General features: G+C 43.7%; 1 protein-coding gene across 3 annotated transcripts in view; it reads right to left on the reverse strand.

The window, feature by feature from the left end:
- Positions 1-20,184, reverse strand: part of LOC124302623 (uncharacterized) — a 43,740-nt gene that overhangs the window by 4,717 nt on the left and 18,839 nt on the right. Inside the window, exons 3-5 of one of the 3 annotated variants that reach the window (XR_006907748.1) lie at positions 8,990-9,132; positions 4,104-4,197; positions 2,934-3,313 (exon numbers count right to left, since the gene is read on the reverse strand). Coding sequence is in view for 2 of the 3 variants with exons in the window: in XM_046758957.1 (XP_046614913.1) it covers positions 3,143-3,313; positions 4,104-4,197; positions 8,990-9,132 (408 nt within the window). In the remaining variant the exon portion in view is untranslated. Of the gene's footprint in view, positions 1-1,217; positions 3,314-4,103; positions 4,198-8,989; positions 9,133-20,184 lie in introns of those variants that run through there. The other 2 variants (XM_046758971.1, XM_046758957.1) reach the window with 2 other exon arrangements.

Here is a 20,184-nt window from a genome sequence, read left to right on the forward strand (position 1 = left end):
TCGGAAAAACTTTTCCCTACGACATGCAGATCGATGTAGAAGAGTTATAAAATGCTAGAGGAACGGTCCAGACTCCCGTTTTCTTCTTAAAACAGTTTTCGAACATGGTATTGCCGAACTTTCTTACACCTTCGTCAAAGTATGTCGTGAGAATCGCGAACGAATCTGCATCTGCACCGTTGATATACGAACTCGTTTTGCATGTTCCTTGTTCTGGTATTTTTTTTTTCTAGCCTTTTTTTTCACAGACACTCAAGACGCAGGAGATGAATTGACATTTTTTTCATCTCCGCTGTGAGGACACTCTAGGATGTATCGGAAAAAATATATATTTTTTTTCAACAGTTAAAAAAATTTCATTTAGGTATAAAAATACGTCTGTCAAAATTTGAGCTCTTAATATTGATTTAATGTTAAGCGCTCGTCGCACTTTTCTATTTTCCGTAAGAATTACACGGGAAAATGGTTTTTGCTCCTTCTGTTTCTTTTTTTAAAGAACCTTAAATAAATTTCAACCTCGAAAAACTTTTGAAACAGTTGATTCGTCGTAAAATGATAAGAGACCTTTTTTGTAGAACGTTCAATTCCCTACAAAAATGTTTCTGTGAATTTCCTGTACAACGCATCTTTAGCTAGTTACAAAAATCAGCAGGAACAAAAAACATTTTTCCCGTGTTAATATTAAATCAATATTAAGAGCTCAAATTTTAACAGGCGTATTTTTTTACCCGAATGAAACTTTTGAATCTGTTTCCAAGAGAAAAAAAAAAAACACGGCTGTTTTGACACACCCTTGTACACACGTATCCAGCAGCTGGACGTGGTTTAATCCAAATTCAAAGCTTTCAATAGAAGAGAAAAACATGGAGGAAAAACACGGATTTAGCAGCACGTTGTTAGTTTATTTTCTGCATGCAAGCGGTTAATTTTTCGGACTAACAAAACGAACCTGCAATGATGGATGTGCAGGTTTATAATTTCGGCAAATCGGATTCGTTTATTGATTATCGGCCATTGATGTTGGTTTTACGAAAACAGTCATAGTAAGATTTTGGGACAAGCATGTTTAGTCTTAGATCTTTTTTTTGTTGGATTGATTCACAGGAAATGCATTTTTTCTTAATGTTTGTAAAAAATGATTTTATTCCAACAAAAACTTCTTTTCCATAACTATTAATTCAATAATTACTTAACAATTAATCAATTAACTTACTCTACGTAAGCTTGTGATTCGTTCATTTCCGTTTTACGAAAAATACTACCAACGTGGCAAAATCTGTATTTTTCTAATTCGTCAAAATTCCTTCACGTATGCAGTATTGCACTGATTTCTTTGATTCGTACAGTTTTTTCAACTCTTCGATTTTTCTTTGGCTTTGTTTGGCTTGACTTATATTTATAATAATACCATGCATATTTGCTGAGCAAGGAAGGAAACGCGTATTATTACATGACAAGTATATTTTGACAACGATCATAATCGCAGAATTCTACGGCTGTACAAACTACAGTGAAGGTCGAAACCAAAGACCAACCCTTTCATCGGTCAACTGTATCAGGGCATCTTTGGCAAATGATAATTATACCGACCATTGAGCATATAATTTCGCATTTTGATTCGGATACGAGCAATTACCGTACACAACGTACATGTTACACATATATATATATAATATATTATAATGAAAGCGTTGTCTGTTAGCAAAAATAACTATCGCGTAGAACTGTCAGCATCGTTTATATTTGTGTATAATTATAGTAACGGACGACGTTATTTTTATGAACATTATGAAAAAAGAATTCATCGAAAAAAGGGATGCAAAATTTTAATCTCACATATTTACATGCTATTCATAAATATGTGTTTACTTACGTGTCGAGTATATAATAGACATATGTATCATTGCATAGTACAAGATATATATATATATATATATATAGTATGTTTGTAATAATCGCGCGTAAGATTTTTCGCTGTTATAATTTCATACATCAGTTTAATCAACTGACCAATTAGGCGCTAAAAAACGAAACGTCTGCAGCAACGAAAACATACAATGTAGTCGAAAGTTTAAATTGAAGAATTCGTTATTAGTTTTCAATATGTTACCGTATAATTAAGAGTATTACTTATAATCTAAGCCTTGACTCAAGCACTCGAAAGGAACTCGCGCCCTTGCATTCATTCAACGCTGCAGGCATTCGCGATGAGACTAAACTTACTCGTTAATACTTTGGTAAGGTTACATATGTATATCGATCGGATCGCTTTGGTTAATCGCTAATTCCTCATTTACATTATCACGTTTCAATCGATCCGTTCACCCTTTCTCCTTCTTTCTTTCTTTCTTTCTCGCACTTAATCAGGCGACGGTAAAAGTTTAACCTAAATCTTAAAATATCTGGACGTTTACTGTTTCGTCGGGGTGCCCCCACGGTTTCAATGCATACCTATGCACACACATATGTATATACGAAATACTCGTTAGGTTTTCACAGACGGTAGGTATCGTCGTAACTCGCGATTTACGACGCACGCTCGACGGTTGGAAAAAGAAAAACAACGCAAATTAAAACGACAACAATTAAACGAGAGTCAAAAAAACCTCTTTCATCGTCGTCGATGAATAAAGAGCTTTCGACCGAACGTGAATTTCCCTTCCCTCAACGAGTGACCGAGTTATAATTCCCTTAAGCCCTTTTTGATTTTCATTCAAAGTCTGCTCTACAGTTTTGATTCAAGTTTTCATTTTGTTTCATTGAGTATGATATCTGCTAAAAAATCGTCATGTCACCGTTTTATGCGGTAACGTCAACTACACGCGCAACGCATACCGTGTACATGTTATATCAGCGTGTTTAACCGCAGCCAAAAAATGCCAAACACTCAGCCAAATCATAGCGCGGACTATAATTCCTTAATCAACACCCACCTGAGCAGAAATCCTCCATCCGTCGATCAATAAGCCTAGGTCGAAGAATGAGAAAGCTTCAGGCCTGTGCGCGGATACGCAATGACACAACTGACTGATTTGCATCTCCTCAATACTCGACTGTCACAGCTCGTCGGGGGCACACCTTATAATTCTTACGTATATCGCTCGTAGTCCCCACACTCCGACGATGTGGGTGTCTCCGGACACTAGGTGGGGTGGTTCGGCTCCTCGTAGGCCTTCTCGTAGTCCCGTCGACGGATCACAGCGAAGTGCGTCATCTGGAAGGAGTTCGTTTTCTTGCAGCCCCTCTCCAGGGTCCCGGTCATGCTGTACCCCATGTTGAAGTCGCTCGAGGAGACGTTCGACGTTAGGTAGAGCTGCTCGGAAACGGGAAGGATTGACAGCAAATATGCCGATAACAACGTTTTGAATAAGAATGCGATGTATACGTGCGAATGTGTAGTCATGTTCGTTTAATCGTGTGTGAGGCTGTATCTAAAATGTATTCCTCGTTTATCTGATCTACGTAATAAGAATCACGTAATTTGCGGAAAAAGAGCATAATATGTGCTCATACATTTTTCGCATATATATTTTTCCACGCATGTTGTAAAATTAGTATCGTTTACTTCATTTTTTACCCCATGCCGATCAATGAGTTCGTTAATTTTTGAACGACACCATGTTTTTAAAAGTGTCTTGACTTTTTTTCAACAATTTCTGTGAAAGAGAAAAAAGACGCGTATTTCGACGTAATATGGTAATACTAGGTTCATGAAAAATAGGCTAAAAATCGGAAAGACGCTAATTTACAAATTTTCACATCCCCGGTTCTTAATTTAGAAGTACTTGGAAGTGCATTTTCACCTAATGTTCGTTACAGTCAGGAGCGATGAGAAACGTCATTTCATCGACGCAGTTCAATTCTTTGAATGGAGTAAAAACTAAGGATACAAAAGTTCGGAGGAGGGCGCGTTTTGAATTTTTTTTATAATATTTTTCAAGAATTCAGACTCATCTGAAATTTGAAGCCACGATATGAGGACCAATTAAGGAAATAAGCGTTTTTATTTTTCTTACACAGAAATAGAAAGAAACGATCAAATCGGCGGCATCGAGTTAAATTCTTCACACGCAATGACTCGACATTAGCGATGGGGAATTTACCTTGAAATCTGGATCCGTCGTCATCCTTTTGAAGGACCCGATGATATAAAGCGTCCCAGTGCCAGTGTCGACCATTTTTGCCTGTGTGCTGTATCTGGAACAGAAATTACGGAGATTTGTTAAAGGGGACGACGGGCAGAGTTTGTTTACCGCAGAAGTTGAGGCAGGGAGAAAAAGTGATTACCAAGGTATTCGCCGTAGTCAGGTTTATAATGTAATGCCAAGCGGAATAAGAAAATCTTCCGGAAATTATCTTCATACCGAGTTTGAAACAGATCCTTTCCATCGTCAAAACGTCCGACTGATTCCATCCCCCTCTTGGTCTGGAACTTCGTTATAAGATCGCGCAGCCATTGCTACAATGACGGGTTGGTTGAAGGGAGGAAAGAATACCGTCGGAAAAATTTCATTCTAACTGACTAACAAAGTTAATAACTAACCAACCGAGTAAAAAGTTTTATTATTCAAACGAAGATAACAGCATCTTTAAATCGTCCAACGAATCTCAACGTGGATTGAGGAGGGTTCATTGGCGTTCGAGGGACGTTGAAGTGTCATTCATTTTGAACAAATACCTCGCAGGGTTAATTAGATAGCTTTTCGAAAAGTCACTAGTCGAAGTAGCAACAATCACGGTGTTTGCACAAATATTTCATCGCGATGGTTAACTTCATCGAAAGCTCATCTGTCAGATTCACATTGTGCTTTTCGCTCTCTGTCTCTTTTACGAAATGACGAGGAGATCGTTTCGGAAACAAAATCATCGCAACATTAGAAGTTTTCCTCGTCAGCGAACAACTCTAGCGAAGTTGATATGCTCGTTTGTGTTCCCAATCCGGCTGTGAAGACAAGCTGATACCGAGAGACGTACTTGTTTGCGCATCGCACACCCTCCGCTTGTCACAGCCTCGAGGGTCTTATGCCAGCAAAATCCAGCGTACGGTATCCTAGATAAATCGTTACCCAGAGTCTCTCTACCAGAGGGATAAAGCAGGCATAGACGAGAGTTAGGAAAGACGTTCGAAATTGGAACTCCGGTGACGAAAATTCGCGTCAAAGTTTGACTGGGAACTTCTCGGATTATCTGGCATCTAATCGACTCGGGATATTTCCAGCTGTTTGATCCGAAACTCGAAAAGTTACGTGATGAAACCGGGGACCCGAAAACCTAGAGAGATTACAGGGATCACGCCGAACGAACTCGAGAAGCAAGCTCGGAGCTGACGACCTTACCGAGCTAGGAGATCCCGGTGAAAGCTCCCGATGCGCATTTTCTGCCGTCTTTTTCCCCGGATATCTTTGGTTTGAAATTGACGAGTCTCACCGTAAAGCACCGCCTACTTCTGTAACTAAACGCCGGTTCAAAGAGCCTGTGGATTTAGGCTAAGCACCGAGGACCAAACGCGGTGGATCAGACTCTGAGTTCGAAGGACAAGGGCATGGAGGGCGGATAGCTACCCTCGAGATCAATGGAGATTGTTAAAAGTGTAAACGATAGGAGATCCCGTGGAGTACGCGGGATCAAGCGCTCGACTTTTATCGAAATTCCAGCCTATACGTAGCTGAGCTGTTTGGACGCAAACGAAATGGAACAAAGGCACTGAACGTATGACCCTCGTTTCTAAAATCCTTCGACGCGCATCAGGAATCAGAGCCACGAGATAAAACTTGGAGCCTCCTTTTCAACGTATGTTGTGTAGCATTGGGTTTTTAAGGGTATTTGAGTAATGGCGCGGATTAAGTTGGGAATGTTTGAGTGAAAAGCGAGCTGTACGCTTCTTTGAGCTTGCAAACTTTTGAATCTCGAGCGTTCGGGAAACTCCGGGTGGAGGAAGTTTTGGAAAAACGTTGATTCGTTTGTTTTTTTCGTTTTTCCAAGCTATTTACTCCATTTATTGCTACCGGATGATTTTATGTCGAACAAAGTATTCGTCAAGCTCGTAAAGCGAGCGGATATAATGGCTCTATCCTGCAGCATGCTTTCACCGGACTTCCTTTCATGGGAATTTCGAAGTACCGATGTTGTTATACCCTGCGTCGTTAAAATTAAGCTTCCATCCCGCGAGTGTTTTTACTCTCTCGAAAATGTATTCCACACACATCACGTAGATTATACGTATAAGTATAATTTATGTACCGAAGATATTCTCAGAGGCGGGAAAATTACTTAAAATCCTCCATTCAATCCCTTTGGGAACGGCTTTGATTCTATCTGACGATTTGAGCTCTGCACACCGAAACACACGAGTCAGGCAACATCAAATGTTGCATTGCTCCAAAACCTACCGAAACCATGGATCCCTATCATGGTGCAGAATCTGTGCGACAGGACAGCACAATATGAACCGTAAAAAAAGAAGCACCATACGACCCCATGTTATTCTAACCTTTTCCTCGAGGATGAAAAGTACGAGGAGTTATTTCACCGGTGTGAAACATCAAAAATATCGTTGTCCCCCGACGAGTATGTGGGGGTTGTGAATCTGCGGTCAAGAAGCGGAAGGCTAGTGTAGTACGGCGAAAGCTGCCAACGGCTAGCCAGCGTCGAACTATCGTGGATATTTCTGAGCAATTCATGGCATCTGCGGTCGACTTGAACCCGGGTCCCAGGACCCGAGGCTTTTATTCGAATCCCTTGGTGAAGAGGTAGCGGGAAACCGTCGACATTACATAAGCCGTGGTGTCTGGTGCCAGGCAAACCACCCTCCGGAGGGTAACTCCGACATGTAGGTACGTACCAAGTCCATAAACAACTCCGTACCCACCTGCAAACCTGCGGTTCACGCCTCGTGCGCTCAGCAAGAGTTCTAGAATCGTTACGACTTTAGAGAGACGCGAATTGCATGAGATTTGTGAAAATTCGGTAGTTTAATCCCATGACTCCTCAGCTGTGAGGGTCAATCAATGTCAAGTAAAAAAAAAAACAAAAACCACGAAGAATTTTGTTCGTACATGAGAGATCTGGGGATGAGTGATGATTTATAAAAGAGATCGTTTTTCACGTACACGTTACACATCGGCACGCTGTACTTCGAAGACAGTCCATTAACATGAAAAAGAACTACCGAAGCGAGGAAAGATCGTATCGCAGTTTGGTAGCAAACCGGAGTGTAGACTGCTGGTGCCTGCAAAGTCGTGAAACGTGGGTATGACATGGAGGAACAGAAGGAGATTACGGCAAGGCAATGGGACGAGTATCTCCAGTTCTAGTTTCCGAGAGAACTGCAGCTCTAGCTCTGTAGCTACGCGGTGAGTGAATTAACTCAATCCTCATCTCCCGGGAGAAACACGGATGGAGATGAAACCGTCCGGATGATATTTAGACCGACCAGACCGCCAAAGACAAAGAATTCATCTCGGTGCCGTAGGAATTGCAATGCCCTCGTATCCTCGAACGGCAGCTAGCCAAAATTCGAGATCAAAAATTACCATGTCAAAAGTGAACGGTTTCCTTCTTTTGCGTTGAAACCTGTGCCAAGAAGAACCTCGCTAACTTTATACTGCTCCAGTTTTCCAACTCACGTGTGTTATATAGACGAGTCGTGTGAAGGAAGAGGATCAATATAAGACTTGGTATGTTTTCGCGAGTTTTTTTTGTCAAGGTTTCCATTACAAAGGCCACTCACAACGAGCAAAATTTTTTGTCACTCGAATCTAATATCACAAGAACGAAGTGAAATAATCAATTTGCAATACTTTCGATGAAGAGAAAATCAAGAATCAACAATTTCAAACTTACGAGAATACGTTAAAACCATTTTTCTTCCACATGTAAAAGTGAAGTTTAAAAAAAATAAAGCACCATAGACACTTGATTGAAACTCTGTACACCTGCACCTCTTACAGTTTCATTTACCGTGATGTGGAACTGCGGTGTCGACACGCAATATCCGGCTCCGTACTACGGTACTTTTCGAAATAGAGGTTAAAATCAAGATATGAAAGATACTTCCGGGAGGAAGGAACAAACGATCGCAAAGAAAAATTATCCATACTGGTTTTCATTGATCGAGTGGATATTAAAGGTAGCAGAAGGACGGAAGTCCGGAGGGTGAGGCGATGAAGACATCAGAGGAAAGAGGACAAAGGGAATCGAAGGGAGCCAGCGACAACGCCATTGGAAGCGACGCTTCCGTGAGAATTACGCGGTGTACTGGCGCAACCCAAGACGATGAAACAGGGAGGTGGAGGTATACGGTACGATTCCATAGCTGGGCAGATATAATGAGGAGAGCACGTAGCATCGAAACAGTCAAGGGAACCTCGCGTCTTTGAATTGGCACTGCGTGCCCAGAATTGAACATCGCGTGGCGGGATTTCGCTCGATGAATAATCAAGGTGAGGAGGGGTTTTGCAGCAATGATCAGAACTCTATGTATAAATAATTAGCGATATTCCGCCTCACGGCGTGCATTAATTCCCTCGCAAGTAGAAACTCGGTGTATTCTTGGTCTCGGCTTCAGAATTGAGTCGCGATCTTTGTGTCGAATCGAACGTAATTTATGACCCGAATATTGACGGTGAAGTGCCCATAAACATTGTATATGACCCTTCCGGACGGCAAGCCACGACGTATTGTGCCAGGATATTTCCATCGTGTCCGAGACCGGGGGGCGAGGAGGAGTATACGGGGAGTGCCAATCGTTCATCCCCCACGCATCGATAGCGCCGTGCCATGCCGACAGATATTGAAATCGTAAAATTGTTAAGGCGCGCAACGCGCCCTTCTTCGATTCGCGAGCGAAGAAACGAGAAAGAAAATAGATCGAAAAATATGTACAGGGGGAACTTTTCCAACTTATATTCTCGGGGAAACACCGGCGTCAGAGTTATCGTCCCGCCAATCATCGATTCGGGGGTGAAAAATTGACTCGAAAGTCTATTACCTCCTCGTTCCAGCGACCTCGACCACCTTGCAGCGGCTTCTGCTCCACCAGAACGGCGTCAGGGTCCAGTAGGAACTGCTCGCACTCCTCGCCCAACCCTCCTCTGGGAATAACAGGACCTGGAACAAGAATTGACCGGTATTCTATCAGTTGGGGGGTAGGTAATAGATTCGGTTCAGCTTTGGGGGGAGGGGGAGGGGAGAGAAGAAAATGGCTCGTTGAGTTTAGAGGAACCAAAGCCAAGGATTCCGACTGTGCGCTGTGATCTTGAGGGTAGTTTTCGACTGATTGTCAGTTTCGCGTGACAAACGCAATTGTGCAACTTTGCAAGGCGTGCAGAATTCGTTCCATTACGGAAGCCTGGAAGCCGCACGTCACTGAACATTCTGCGCAAACGTTTGGGTACGTTTGTCAGAGAATCCAAGTTTCAAAGCTCACGCCAGTTAGCGGAGTCAGTTAACGTCAGCCCCGGAAGTTGGAGTACCGCGCTGTATCACGCGACAGCGTGGTTTTCCTTCGAGGATATCTCGCGGCGCGTCTGAGAGCGACGGAGAGTTGAGAAATGAGTTCAGGTGTAAGGCGATGGTCATCGGCGACTAAAAAGATGACGGACGCGAAAGCTGCGGCAAAAAGCATCCGGCGATATGTCGGCAAGAAGAGGGGGAGAAAAAGGGTTGAGTGATCGGAGGGTACGATATTTTTCTACCCTGCGGGGGTGGAATTGAGAGGATTGGGACGAAGGGGAGATTCCCCGGGGAATTTGTGTTCGGGTTACGTATACACTAGACTTACCTATACAACCCGGCACACCGTTGAAATAAAATAAAGCTACAAGGAGAACGGGATGCTGACTGAAACGGGAGGAGAGATCATTGCGCAAGAGTGTCAGGGGGAAGAGCAACCGTCAATGTTTGCCTTCTGGGTTCTGTGGCCTGGCTTCGCGGCAGTGCGAAACTATCTGACGGAAATATTGATATTCTTGACAGACTCTGCATGGCGTTCGGAAATCTCTGAAGTGAACAGATACGTTCTACCTTATTCAAAACTAGATGTGATTCACGCCTTCGACTGTCAAGGATTTTTCCCTTTACGAAAGAATGTTTTATCTGATGCAGATGACACGTGATTGGCACTATTTTCTTCACCCTTATGCTAGTCGATAATAAACAATTTCAACGACGCTGTATGTTCGTTGGAAGTCATACTGTTCGGAAAAATAACACAATAAGTGATTATATTGATTAGTTAATATTGTGATGAAGTATGAAATGTACTTAACTACTAATACGATATTACCTTATTTTTGTATTCAGCATGACAAGACAATTTATGTGAAATATTTTATGTTATCTGCAGTATCGTGAATAAATTATGTCGGTTTTGATCGATCGGGTTCCTTGCTGAATATTCTCTGAATTCGTTAAACTCATGAATTTTGGGATAAACGCCTGTTGAAGTATACACATTTGATAATACAGTGAATTGATTTGGTAGGTAGGTCGGTAAAATAAGTTGTCATAGTTTGTTAGCAACAAATGAAGTTTCAACTCTAGTCAGAGACCTTATCAGATCTACAAATTAATCCAATTCAAATCAGTCTCTATACAATGTATACAACGTCCAGGAAATAAGATCACTGTTGATCCGTTTCGTAATCCAAGAAAATAACCGACAGCGTATAGCTGAATCCGAAAAACGAATAAAGCCAACTTGGAGGGGGATTTCTTTCCGATCCGTTAATGAAAACATTATCCAAACTGTATGAAAGTGCATTGAGCATGTGATTCAAATAAAGCAGACATCCATTGCAGCACGTAGCAGCAACAGCGTTTGAGAGGTGTGTGGGTTTTCAATTTAGAGAAGCAGACCGCATGAGTTGTTAAGCCATAAAGCCATTAGTCGTGGGAACCTGCGATGTCTAGCTTTTTTCATCAGGATTGTCTGCTGCCTCGCTTATCCGAGCAGTGCACCGAAACCGATATGCATTTTCGGAGAAAATTACAAGACTTATTGCGTACGTACGCGTTAGCGTGTGTGTGTATACTGTACACGCATCGCGGGATGTCGAACCGATTGAAAGAAACTTCTTAACCGGCGTCGTTTCGCATGGCACGAAATCCTCAAGACAATTTACCGCTCTTCTCCGCTTTTCCGACCCCCGCGACTCCGGAGGGAAGCATCGGAATGAGAAGCGGAACGACGGGAGAGGGAAGAGGGAACGAGAGCGCGATATCGAGATTTAGATCGAGACCAAAGGGTCGTCTGGAGATTTTATCAACTCCCAGCATCCGCGCCGGCGGCAGCAAACCGCCTCGGCAAAGACCGCTGAGAGCCTGAGCCAAAATCTCGGATCTACCGCGTAAACAAGAATATTGAGAACCGACTCGAGGCTCCCTCAAACCCCGTCCTCCTCCCCCTTCCCACGGCTCAATCTGCTGAGTTCGTTCGCTTTACGAGATTTATTTTCGTGCAGGGTCAGGAGACTGAAGGCTCTCGGATCTCGGAGGGAAGAAAACCGGAGTTGGCAAGCCTGAAGGAGACCCGAAGAGGCTTGAGGACCTCCCCGATACTCGGAACAGAAATAGAAACTTTTTACACTACACCGGGGCAATCAATTTCCCTCTAAATGCACCGTAACTTTGTTTGTAACGGAAATTAACGCGCAGCTACTACTCGATGCAATTTAACGAGTGCGAATATTCATGCACGCCGTTGGCTACGCTGCACCGAGCTCAGTCTATTAATTTCGGACGAAATTCCACCCGGAAATTCGCATCACTTTGATCCTACCGGCCGATGAAGTTTCCAATCTCCCGTCCAAAGCGTCGGGAATGCAAATGATTCGCATAATTTCACATTTGTCGGAGCTCAGAAGGGTTATCCGGTTTATCTCTCGGTGCTCTTGTCCGGTACAACGAGTTTCTTTCGCCATTCGCAAAAGGCGCGATGACGCAGGTCTTTCCGGCATACTCAACACTCTGAATAGTTTTAAATATTTTTTTTCACCGGCATATTACGTCGCGCGAATTCGTAAGACTGTGAATCAAAGGCTCAATTTACGGTGTCCGATGAAAGAACAGCGGGCGAAAGAATGCAAAGGAGATAAATTATTCGTGAGGAAAAACTGCAAAGTAGAAGGATGCGCGGAAGAGGATATAGAGCAGGATCGGGAGAGTGGAATAAATAATTAGGAACAATAAGAGTGTCGAGAGTAGTTGAGCTTTATAAACGTGAATAAAGCGCTACGCCGATGCAGCGGCAACAGCACTCGAAAGTTCCAGCAATATTGTTGAATTTGTAATCCTCTTACGATGCTCGAAACTGAGAAAAAGAAGAACTAGAGTAGAAATAAATGAAGAAAAAAAAAAAGAAAAAAAAAGAAGGAAGTAATGAGAGAAAGAGAAAAAAGCAAACGCGCGATAGAATATAAAGAAAAGAAAAAGGAGAACTCGTCCAAGGGAAATGAAAGCTCCTCCCGTTCCTCCGTGTTTAAATGAGAAACACGAAGCACTGGCTGAAAATAATTAGGGAAATACCTGGCAGCTTCCCTCAGCCCTCTGCGAAAGAGGCACGCGTTGTTCTTCATTCTAATTATGAATATTGCAAACGCCCCACGTGCCACACCGGAAAACAAAGAAAACTTGGAAACTCGTCGTCACTTTGAAATCCAGACCTCTGTCTCCCATAACCGTGACATGAACCGCGACACGACGTAGATTAGCTTTTAATCTCATCGTCGAATAAACGTAATCCGGACGATTTTTTTCGAGAATCACACGATCGCGTCAATTGTTCGGCCAGAGATATTCCAGAGGAGAGTTTCGGCGGGGTTTCGCGAATGGGACGATGGGAAAGGAACGGGATAAAATAACAGGAGCAAACAATCCCTCGCCCTCTTCTATCGCCCGGACGAAAAGCTAGATTGCAGAGATTATTGGAGCTGATTGAGCGAGAGCTATAAGCCGGATGATCGGCACAGCCTTCCAGCTGGACTCGGATCTCGCAGCTGGCGAGCTTTTCGTCCGTTGAACGGAGCACCGAGGTTGAGCCGCAACCACTTTATACGCGTTAAGCGATGATCGGCAGATTCTCCCAATTGCACGCCCTGGAAATGATATTAATTCTCATAAACATTCCGGAAATTGTTAGCAACGGGCGCATGTCACGTCCTGCTCTCGTCAGCGCGTCAAGCTGACGAACCGCACGAGGACTGAGCGTGAACTCCAACCTCTGGTATCCAGATATTAAATACAACCCGACCCTGCGGGATGTCACTCCGATTCAACGGTAATAAACCGAATTAATTATCCCTCGGGATTGGTAGTGTGCACTGCGAAATGATGGACGTTGGATTCCGTCGGAGATAACGCGATGATAATTTGCAGTTTCATTTCGCGTTGCAGCGATTGGGAAGAACGGCGTAACGTTGATTTAGCGCTGTAATTGAGCAAGTTAGAAACGTGCCAGTCTGCCGTATAACTGTGTAACAAAGTGCAGTGCAAACCCCGGCTGCAAAGTTAGCCGCAAACTCCGTGATCCTCGAGAGGGAATGCAGTGAAACATGGCAGAAAGGCGAAGGTAAAAGGGTGGCGTGTTACATTACTGGCGTATTTAATTGAGACTCGAAACGGCACGTTTGCTTTGCTAATTTTACCATTAGCAGCTTATTCGGCTAGAAACTGCTCATTGAGTGCTTCTTCAGTCCTCGAACCGTTATAACGGCTCTTCGAGTCTTTCGCGGTCAGAAACGAAGCTCTTAGAAAGCAGAGTTTTTCATCGTTTTCACGAGATTCATCACCGTGGCGGTGAGCAAACGATGATGGTTTCTCAATTTAGGGAAACTGGACTGTGAAGCTGTTTGTATCTTATTTCGAAGATATTCGGCCACGCATATTGCACACGCTATGTTTCAGCAAAAGTCTCGAGGGTTTGTTGACTATGTAACCGGATATTAAACAGCCTTTACATAAATATTATAATCCCACGTCCAACCCGGTCAAGACCGCTTCCACGCGTTGGAAACCCTATTACAATAATCCGGATTAAATTTGGTGCAAATAAGCCGCGTCTAGCCTCGACTTCCAGGTTCAACAGCCCAGGACCACCCACGTCCTCCAGGATATCCAACGAAGCGACGCGTTAAACGAGATGTGGCAGTGTCGTTTCTGCGTTAATCTACATGTCGTTAATCGTGCGATTATAACGATCAATTTCTATCTCACGCCGAGCGACGCCAGTGGTAATCCTTTCGAAGGACAAGACGATGCAGACAAAAGCCATCGCCGAGCTGACAAACATCGGATCTGAAAGATTGTGCAAAATTCCATCGCGTTGGATTGTTCAAACTTAGAGTGAACGATACAGTCAGGCACCATTGAGCCGCCGGAAATGAGTATTACCAAACGAGATGGTCCCTGGCAGCGCGGGTGGTGGGCGGAGTAGAGGAGACCACTGAAAAGCGTGAGCAGGCAGGCTAATGTGATAAACCAATGGTGCGGTTGGTTGAGCCGGAATCTAGTCGCTTATTCTGGCAAATTTGGCCACCCCATTACCTGCTTCTCTCTAAATCGTATAGGTACATCATCGGGGGGAGAGGCGTTTGCTTGTCGAGGGAAAGGCGAGGGTGAATTGACTCGAGGGGTTCCCTCTCGGGACGAGAGAAACGCAAAAGGGTATAGCGGTGCGTGTTCGCGGCTCCGGGTGCATGGAAATCCGGTTTAAAGTATCCGTATCGTTGATGTTTCGAGAAAACGATACCCCACTTCAACCCCTGGGAGTTGCATGGTGAAAATAACTCCCCTAAGAGGCACGTGGAGTCGAAAATATATTTTTAGTTGAAAGAGCGCGCAATTGTATACCCTGGAGTCAGATTCACACATGCTGTTCCACGCCTATGGAGATTGATGATGACGACTCGTGTTCGGCCCCAAGGTGTTTTAACAGGGAGTCGGAGTCTCACGATAGAATTAATATTTCAGTGTAACATGCAATGTCATGCTCAACGGTTACCTCGATTAAGATGATGGTATATTCGTAAAATTAATTCGATCAATGGTATAATGAAAATAACGCTAGTTCAGTTTCTATAACAAGACAGTCTACAGTATAAACTAACCCGTCCGAACCATTGTCTTCTCAACTTTCTCGCTGTCGCATCAAACATTTGACTGGTGGTAAATTCAGTTATTTCAAATTTCTATAGCACGGTTTGCACCTGACTTTCCGACACTAATTACCGTCTATTGCTAAAACATGTAGAACCGGACATCATAACTCCAACCCCCGGAACTCATAATCTCTTCGACTAGGAGTCCCTCCTTAAACAATTTTTGCCAATTAGCGGAAACTAACAAATTTCCACCCTTAGAAAATTTGCAACCCTCATTCAGAGGCTCATTAAAGAACTCCTAGAGTTATTTAGACATCGACTTCCTTACAGACCAGACATAGAACAGACATAGCATCACTGGAAAACTTGACGTAAAATTCCACCCCTGTAATATATTATAAAGAAAATTATACATCATAGTTACGTATAATTGCTGTTGTGATTGTTTCAACTAGTGCAAAGCCATCACGTCACCCTGACATATCCCTCCTAAACAAGTCATGCGGTGTTACCTGCAGGTTGCAACTCTGACGCTGAAACTTGTGTACGTCGGAATCAGGTACTGTAGTGCGATAGAAACTGGACCAACTGCGAGAGGAATTAGCTTGCCACGAAAGCCAGCATCGAGTGAAGAGCTCAGAGTATAAATGTGCCAGCTAAGCAGAATAATAAGAAAGAGAGTCGTGTAACGCGTGTGCCTGATGGAGGCGAGGCGCATTTGCAGTGATTCTCGACTCCTGTAACTTAAACCACTCCGGTACATACACGGATCACCCCGGTTTCTGGGTCAGAAATTTTACACCATGCCCGGATTAGATCGCTGGCTTCGCCTGAGACACTGCGTGTGGTGATACCAGTGACACTTTTAAGTCTCCAAAGCTTTGCTGGCTTTTGTGAACAGAGAATTGTCACTTTCGATAGTTATTGCAATATACTGTCAATATATCATCTCTCGTAACGGAAGTCTCACCCACTCGATGCGCAAAGAGAAACTCCTGGCTTAGAACACAGGGTTCTCGTGTGTTTTTGGTAGCGGAGGTCAATTTCCTGGGTATTGTTCAAAGTGACGTGGCGTGGAATGGGATACAGAAGTACGTGCTTCGACTTATTAACTCGACCCGGAACGTGCATGCATGTCCGTTACTCAATCCATTGTCCATTTTTATTTACAGCTACCATAGGAGTCCTATACCGTATATGTATGGTGCCGTACAAGTTCCGAAAGAAATGACAATCAAGATTGGCTGCAACGGTCGGAGTATCAATCGATCGAATGACTTGGAATAATCGGTATCAGTACTTTCCCTAACTCTGGAACGTAATCGAGGAAGTCTGCAAAGTTTGTTACTATAATCAGCTCGAAAAATGAAACCAGCACTATCCATCTTGCAGCAGCAGCAGCAGCAGCAGTTGTCAGAATTACATCCGGTCACCGGATTTCTCTGCATCGTTCTCCGCAACTTGAATATATATACAGGTATATGTATATGTAGTATATATACATTGTATATATGTATATACAAAGTTGGAGAGAACGTCATGCGGGTAAATGTGTGCGGCTGCAAGTGTATCGATTTGCCAAAGTTTGCAGAAGTGGATATTCCAGAAAACGGGGTACGACATAGCGCCTGTCATTTGTCAAGGGGAAACCAATGACGCGGGATATTGTAGTAGCATAAAAGTGGCGCCGAACTACGTCACTCCTCGAATATATAGAACTTCCTTCGGCTTCCCGCGTCCTGACACACCGTTCGACTTTATACCGGGCATGCAATTCTCCCGTATCTCTTATGCTTTATCGACTTTGTATTCGATGTTTTTTTTTTGTATTCCTCTTGGCGTCAATCGACTAGAAAATACCTAGCGGAACTCGACGTCTCGATCGAATATCTCGAGAAGAGACTTTCTCCATCCGTGAAGGTGAACATTTTCATTTAATTTTTGATGTTTTTGTTTGCTTCGCTTTTTTTTACCGATTTTATCATATCGATTGCAATTTTTAACCAGCGTACCGCTGACCTCAGCTTCGCTTCGCGGATTCACTTCAATCACGCCTCGCATCCCGGCATTGATTTCAATCAATCCCTTTGCGCCCCGCGCATCGCCGCGTTCCTCGACATTTTCTAATCGCCTGGTGAAAAATTGGCTGTTCGCGTGCTCTGCTCCGACAACCCATCCCCCGTCCCTTGAGAATTCATTTACATCGGACGAATTGCCTTCATTATCGAATCGAGGGGCACAAATTTAACCAGGTTCAGGCCTCGACGCAAAAACAATGGCCTGTAAAATAGATAAAGATTCACTCGCGACGTTGTTATATAGGTACGCAAGGCAAAATCAATCCGGAGCTTTGGAGGTAACTTTGATCAACCGCGACACAGATGTGCACATGATCGTTAAAGACGTACCTCAAACGTCATTGAATGAGGATAAACACTCGAACACGAACCCCGAGATATGTGTCTTTCCAATTATATCGATCCATCAAATAAGCTACGCTACGGTTAAGCCTCGTTAAGCCATTGCTAAATATTTGCCAATGGGCGCGCAGGGTGCGGATGTGTAATTTTGATTTTAACGCAATTACGAGACGACGACAGGTGGTGTCTAATCAAATGTTGTTTCGGATGATGATTAGCGATGCTCGTCTAGAATTGTAGAGAGAGCTGCACGTGTCGATGTAACAGTTTTTTGCAGGCCGCTTTTACGCGACGTAATTGATAACGAGCTTAGTTTATACACGTAGATGATGTGCATGCATACGTGAGTTACAGGAACAAGTGCGCGGAGGTGATGAATGGGTGGCTTTTAGTACACGACGATCAATCCCAAGTCCCAGGGTAATTTTATCGTATAAAGCCGAGAACTAATTAATCCGCGACTCGTCCATTAATTTGCAAAAAGCCTCGTAACAAACAATTAAACAGCGAAACAAGGTAGCAGTCGTTAATCTGAATTTGCCCCAGTGCCTTCTTGACTACCGATTTAACGACTTATTAAATCGCACCGTATTCTCTACCTGAAACTCCCACGGATCGTTAGACATGCAAATTATTTCAAATTATTTCAAATTATTCGCCCGGTACAGAGAAAATCTTGCCGCGATGGCGAAAGAACAACGACAAGCTGGAATTAATAGTGCTTTAATTATTGGAATACCTCGACAAGTTTTCTTTCAAGGAATTTCTCGCCGGTTAAATTTTTCACCCGGTAATCTTCGACATAATGCGAATAGATTATCTCGCAACGCGACGATGAATTTCACTGAGGAAAAGAAATCCAACTGATTCTTTCCCCACGAATCTTGTCGCAAGCACCGTTCCAAGCCCAATGTCTTCGATAAAAATTCACCGCAAGTTCCTCCTAATTTGGTGAACATGACTTTTTCATGACGTGACCAATACCGCCAGCTCAGAGACTCCGCAATTTCCGGCGGTGCTTGAACCCTTGCTCACGGTGCCATGATCTTGTTATTCCATTTTCGATCGAGGGCGCGGACGGCGGAGATTCGTGGAACCGGGCAAAATGACCGATATTCATCGGGCCATATTTTCACAAGGTGCCTCCTCCCCCTCCTCGGGTGGTCTCCGAGTTTGTTTGGGTAAGCATACTCGTACACCTCTCGAGGGCCAATGGGGTAAGTATTCCAGTTCGCTGGGAAGTTATTCAAACAAAGCCAATCATGGATTCCATATCGGTTTCCAGCGTCGCGGAATTCGACCGGCTAACGAACCCCGGCGCAGTGACCATTCTCAGATTCGATCTGTTGCCCAGCCCAGCACCAGAGTCGCTGAAGTTGTTGAGTGGTCGTACCATTTGTGGTCACTGTGCCAGCTGTGGACAGCTTTATAGAATTCTGTGTTCATCAATTTGGCGTTTAACCATTTCGATCACTCGATTCGTACGTACGACTGAAATGTAAAACAAGTTTTCAATATTCGGCACACTTTGTTGGTTGAAAATTGGTCGTGTTTACACGGAACGAAGCACCTCCAGGTATACCATCTGTGGCCATAAGCTCAGATTACGTCTGATGAATATGGCCACAACTGGTACGAATATCCAATAACACGTGGTAAGAATCTGGAGAAAAATAGGATCAAACGATTTGGAAGCCGACTGACGTTATAAATGATTCTGTTTTCACAATATTATACCTTCGTCTCGATGGAACGCCGCGAAGTGGTTTCGAAAAACAAGCTCAGTGGCCAGAGCATTGGGTGGTCGTAGCAATCGATATACGCGTTACACACAAGGTGTTGAGTACAGTGGAACGCAGACGTAACCAGCTATAAGCTGCCTACCGGGTAAACAATAACGAGGTTTACAGAAGCGGTGCGGAACGACGCTTCGTCATCATCCGGGGTAAAGTGGAAAAGGGGTTAGAGGCCTAGGTCAGGGGCGATGAGGTCCTGGCTACAAAAGGTTTCGCAAGGGGTTCAGACAAAAAGGCTCGTTAGGAACAAGTGGCGCCGACTAAAACTGCCGGCACCATTAGGTAACGGTCCGAACTGTACATGCCTAACAGCATCGCCAAACCGATGCAAAGGTGCATGTCTTGTTCAGAAAAGTATATTATCTAGAAATGGAACGAATCGCATGCTCGTTTTAATTGACTTTAGCTCATAACTCACGCTTACCTTGACGAAAGATGTCGTCAAGTGATTTTCAGTTGTACCATTTCGTTTGCTTGATATGATTTTTTCATCTATGCAGCTGAGTTCGGAGTGAGATTAGATCCAAGCGATAGCATAAACCGTTCGTTTTACAAATTACCGGATTATAGAAGCTACTCCAGCGTTTTTAGGCGCTTCCATCAGGCCGTGTATTTTAGAAAAACAGGCACCAGATGCGGGACCGAGCTAGCGAAGTGAGAACCGATCAAAGAAATTTCAGGAATTCTTTAGCATAAATTAATTATTCAACTATCGATTACGGTCCTTACACCAAATGCTCGACGAAACTGACTTAACGACCTGACCTTTCTCCACATTGACAGTCGGCGGGGATGGCTTTGTTGAAAGCAACAAGAAGTGCCGAAACTGCCTCTTTTCACACAGCGACCCTCTTACGGTTGACGTAATGA

This window comes from Neodiprion virginianus, chromosome 1 (assembly GCF_021901495.1).
Source record: "Neodiprion virginianus isolate iyNeoVirg1 chromosome 1, iyNeoVirg1.1, whole genome shotgun sequence".
Taxonomy (NCBI): domain Eukaryota; kingdom Metazoa; phylum Arthropoda; class Insecta; order Hymenoptera; family Diprionidae; genus Neodiprion; species Neodiprion virginianus.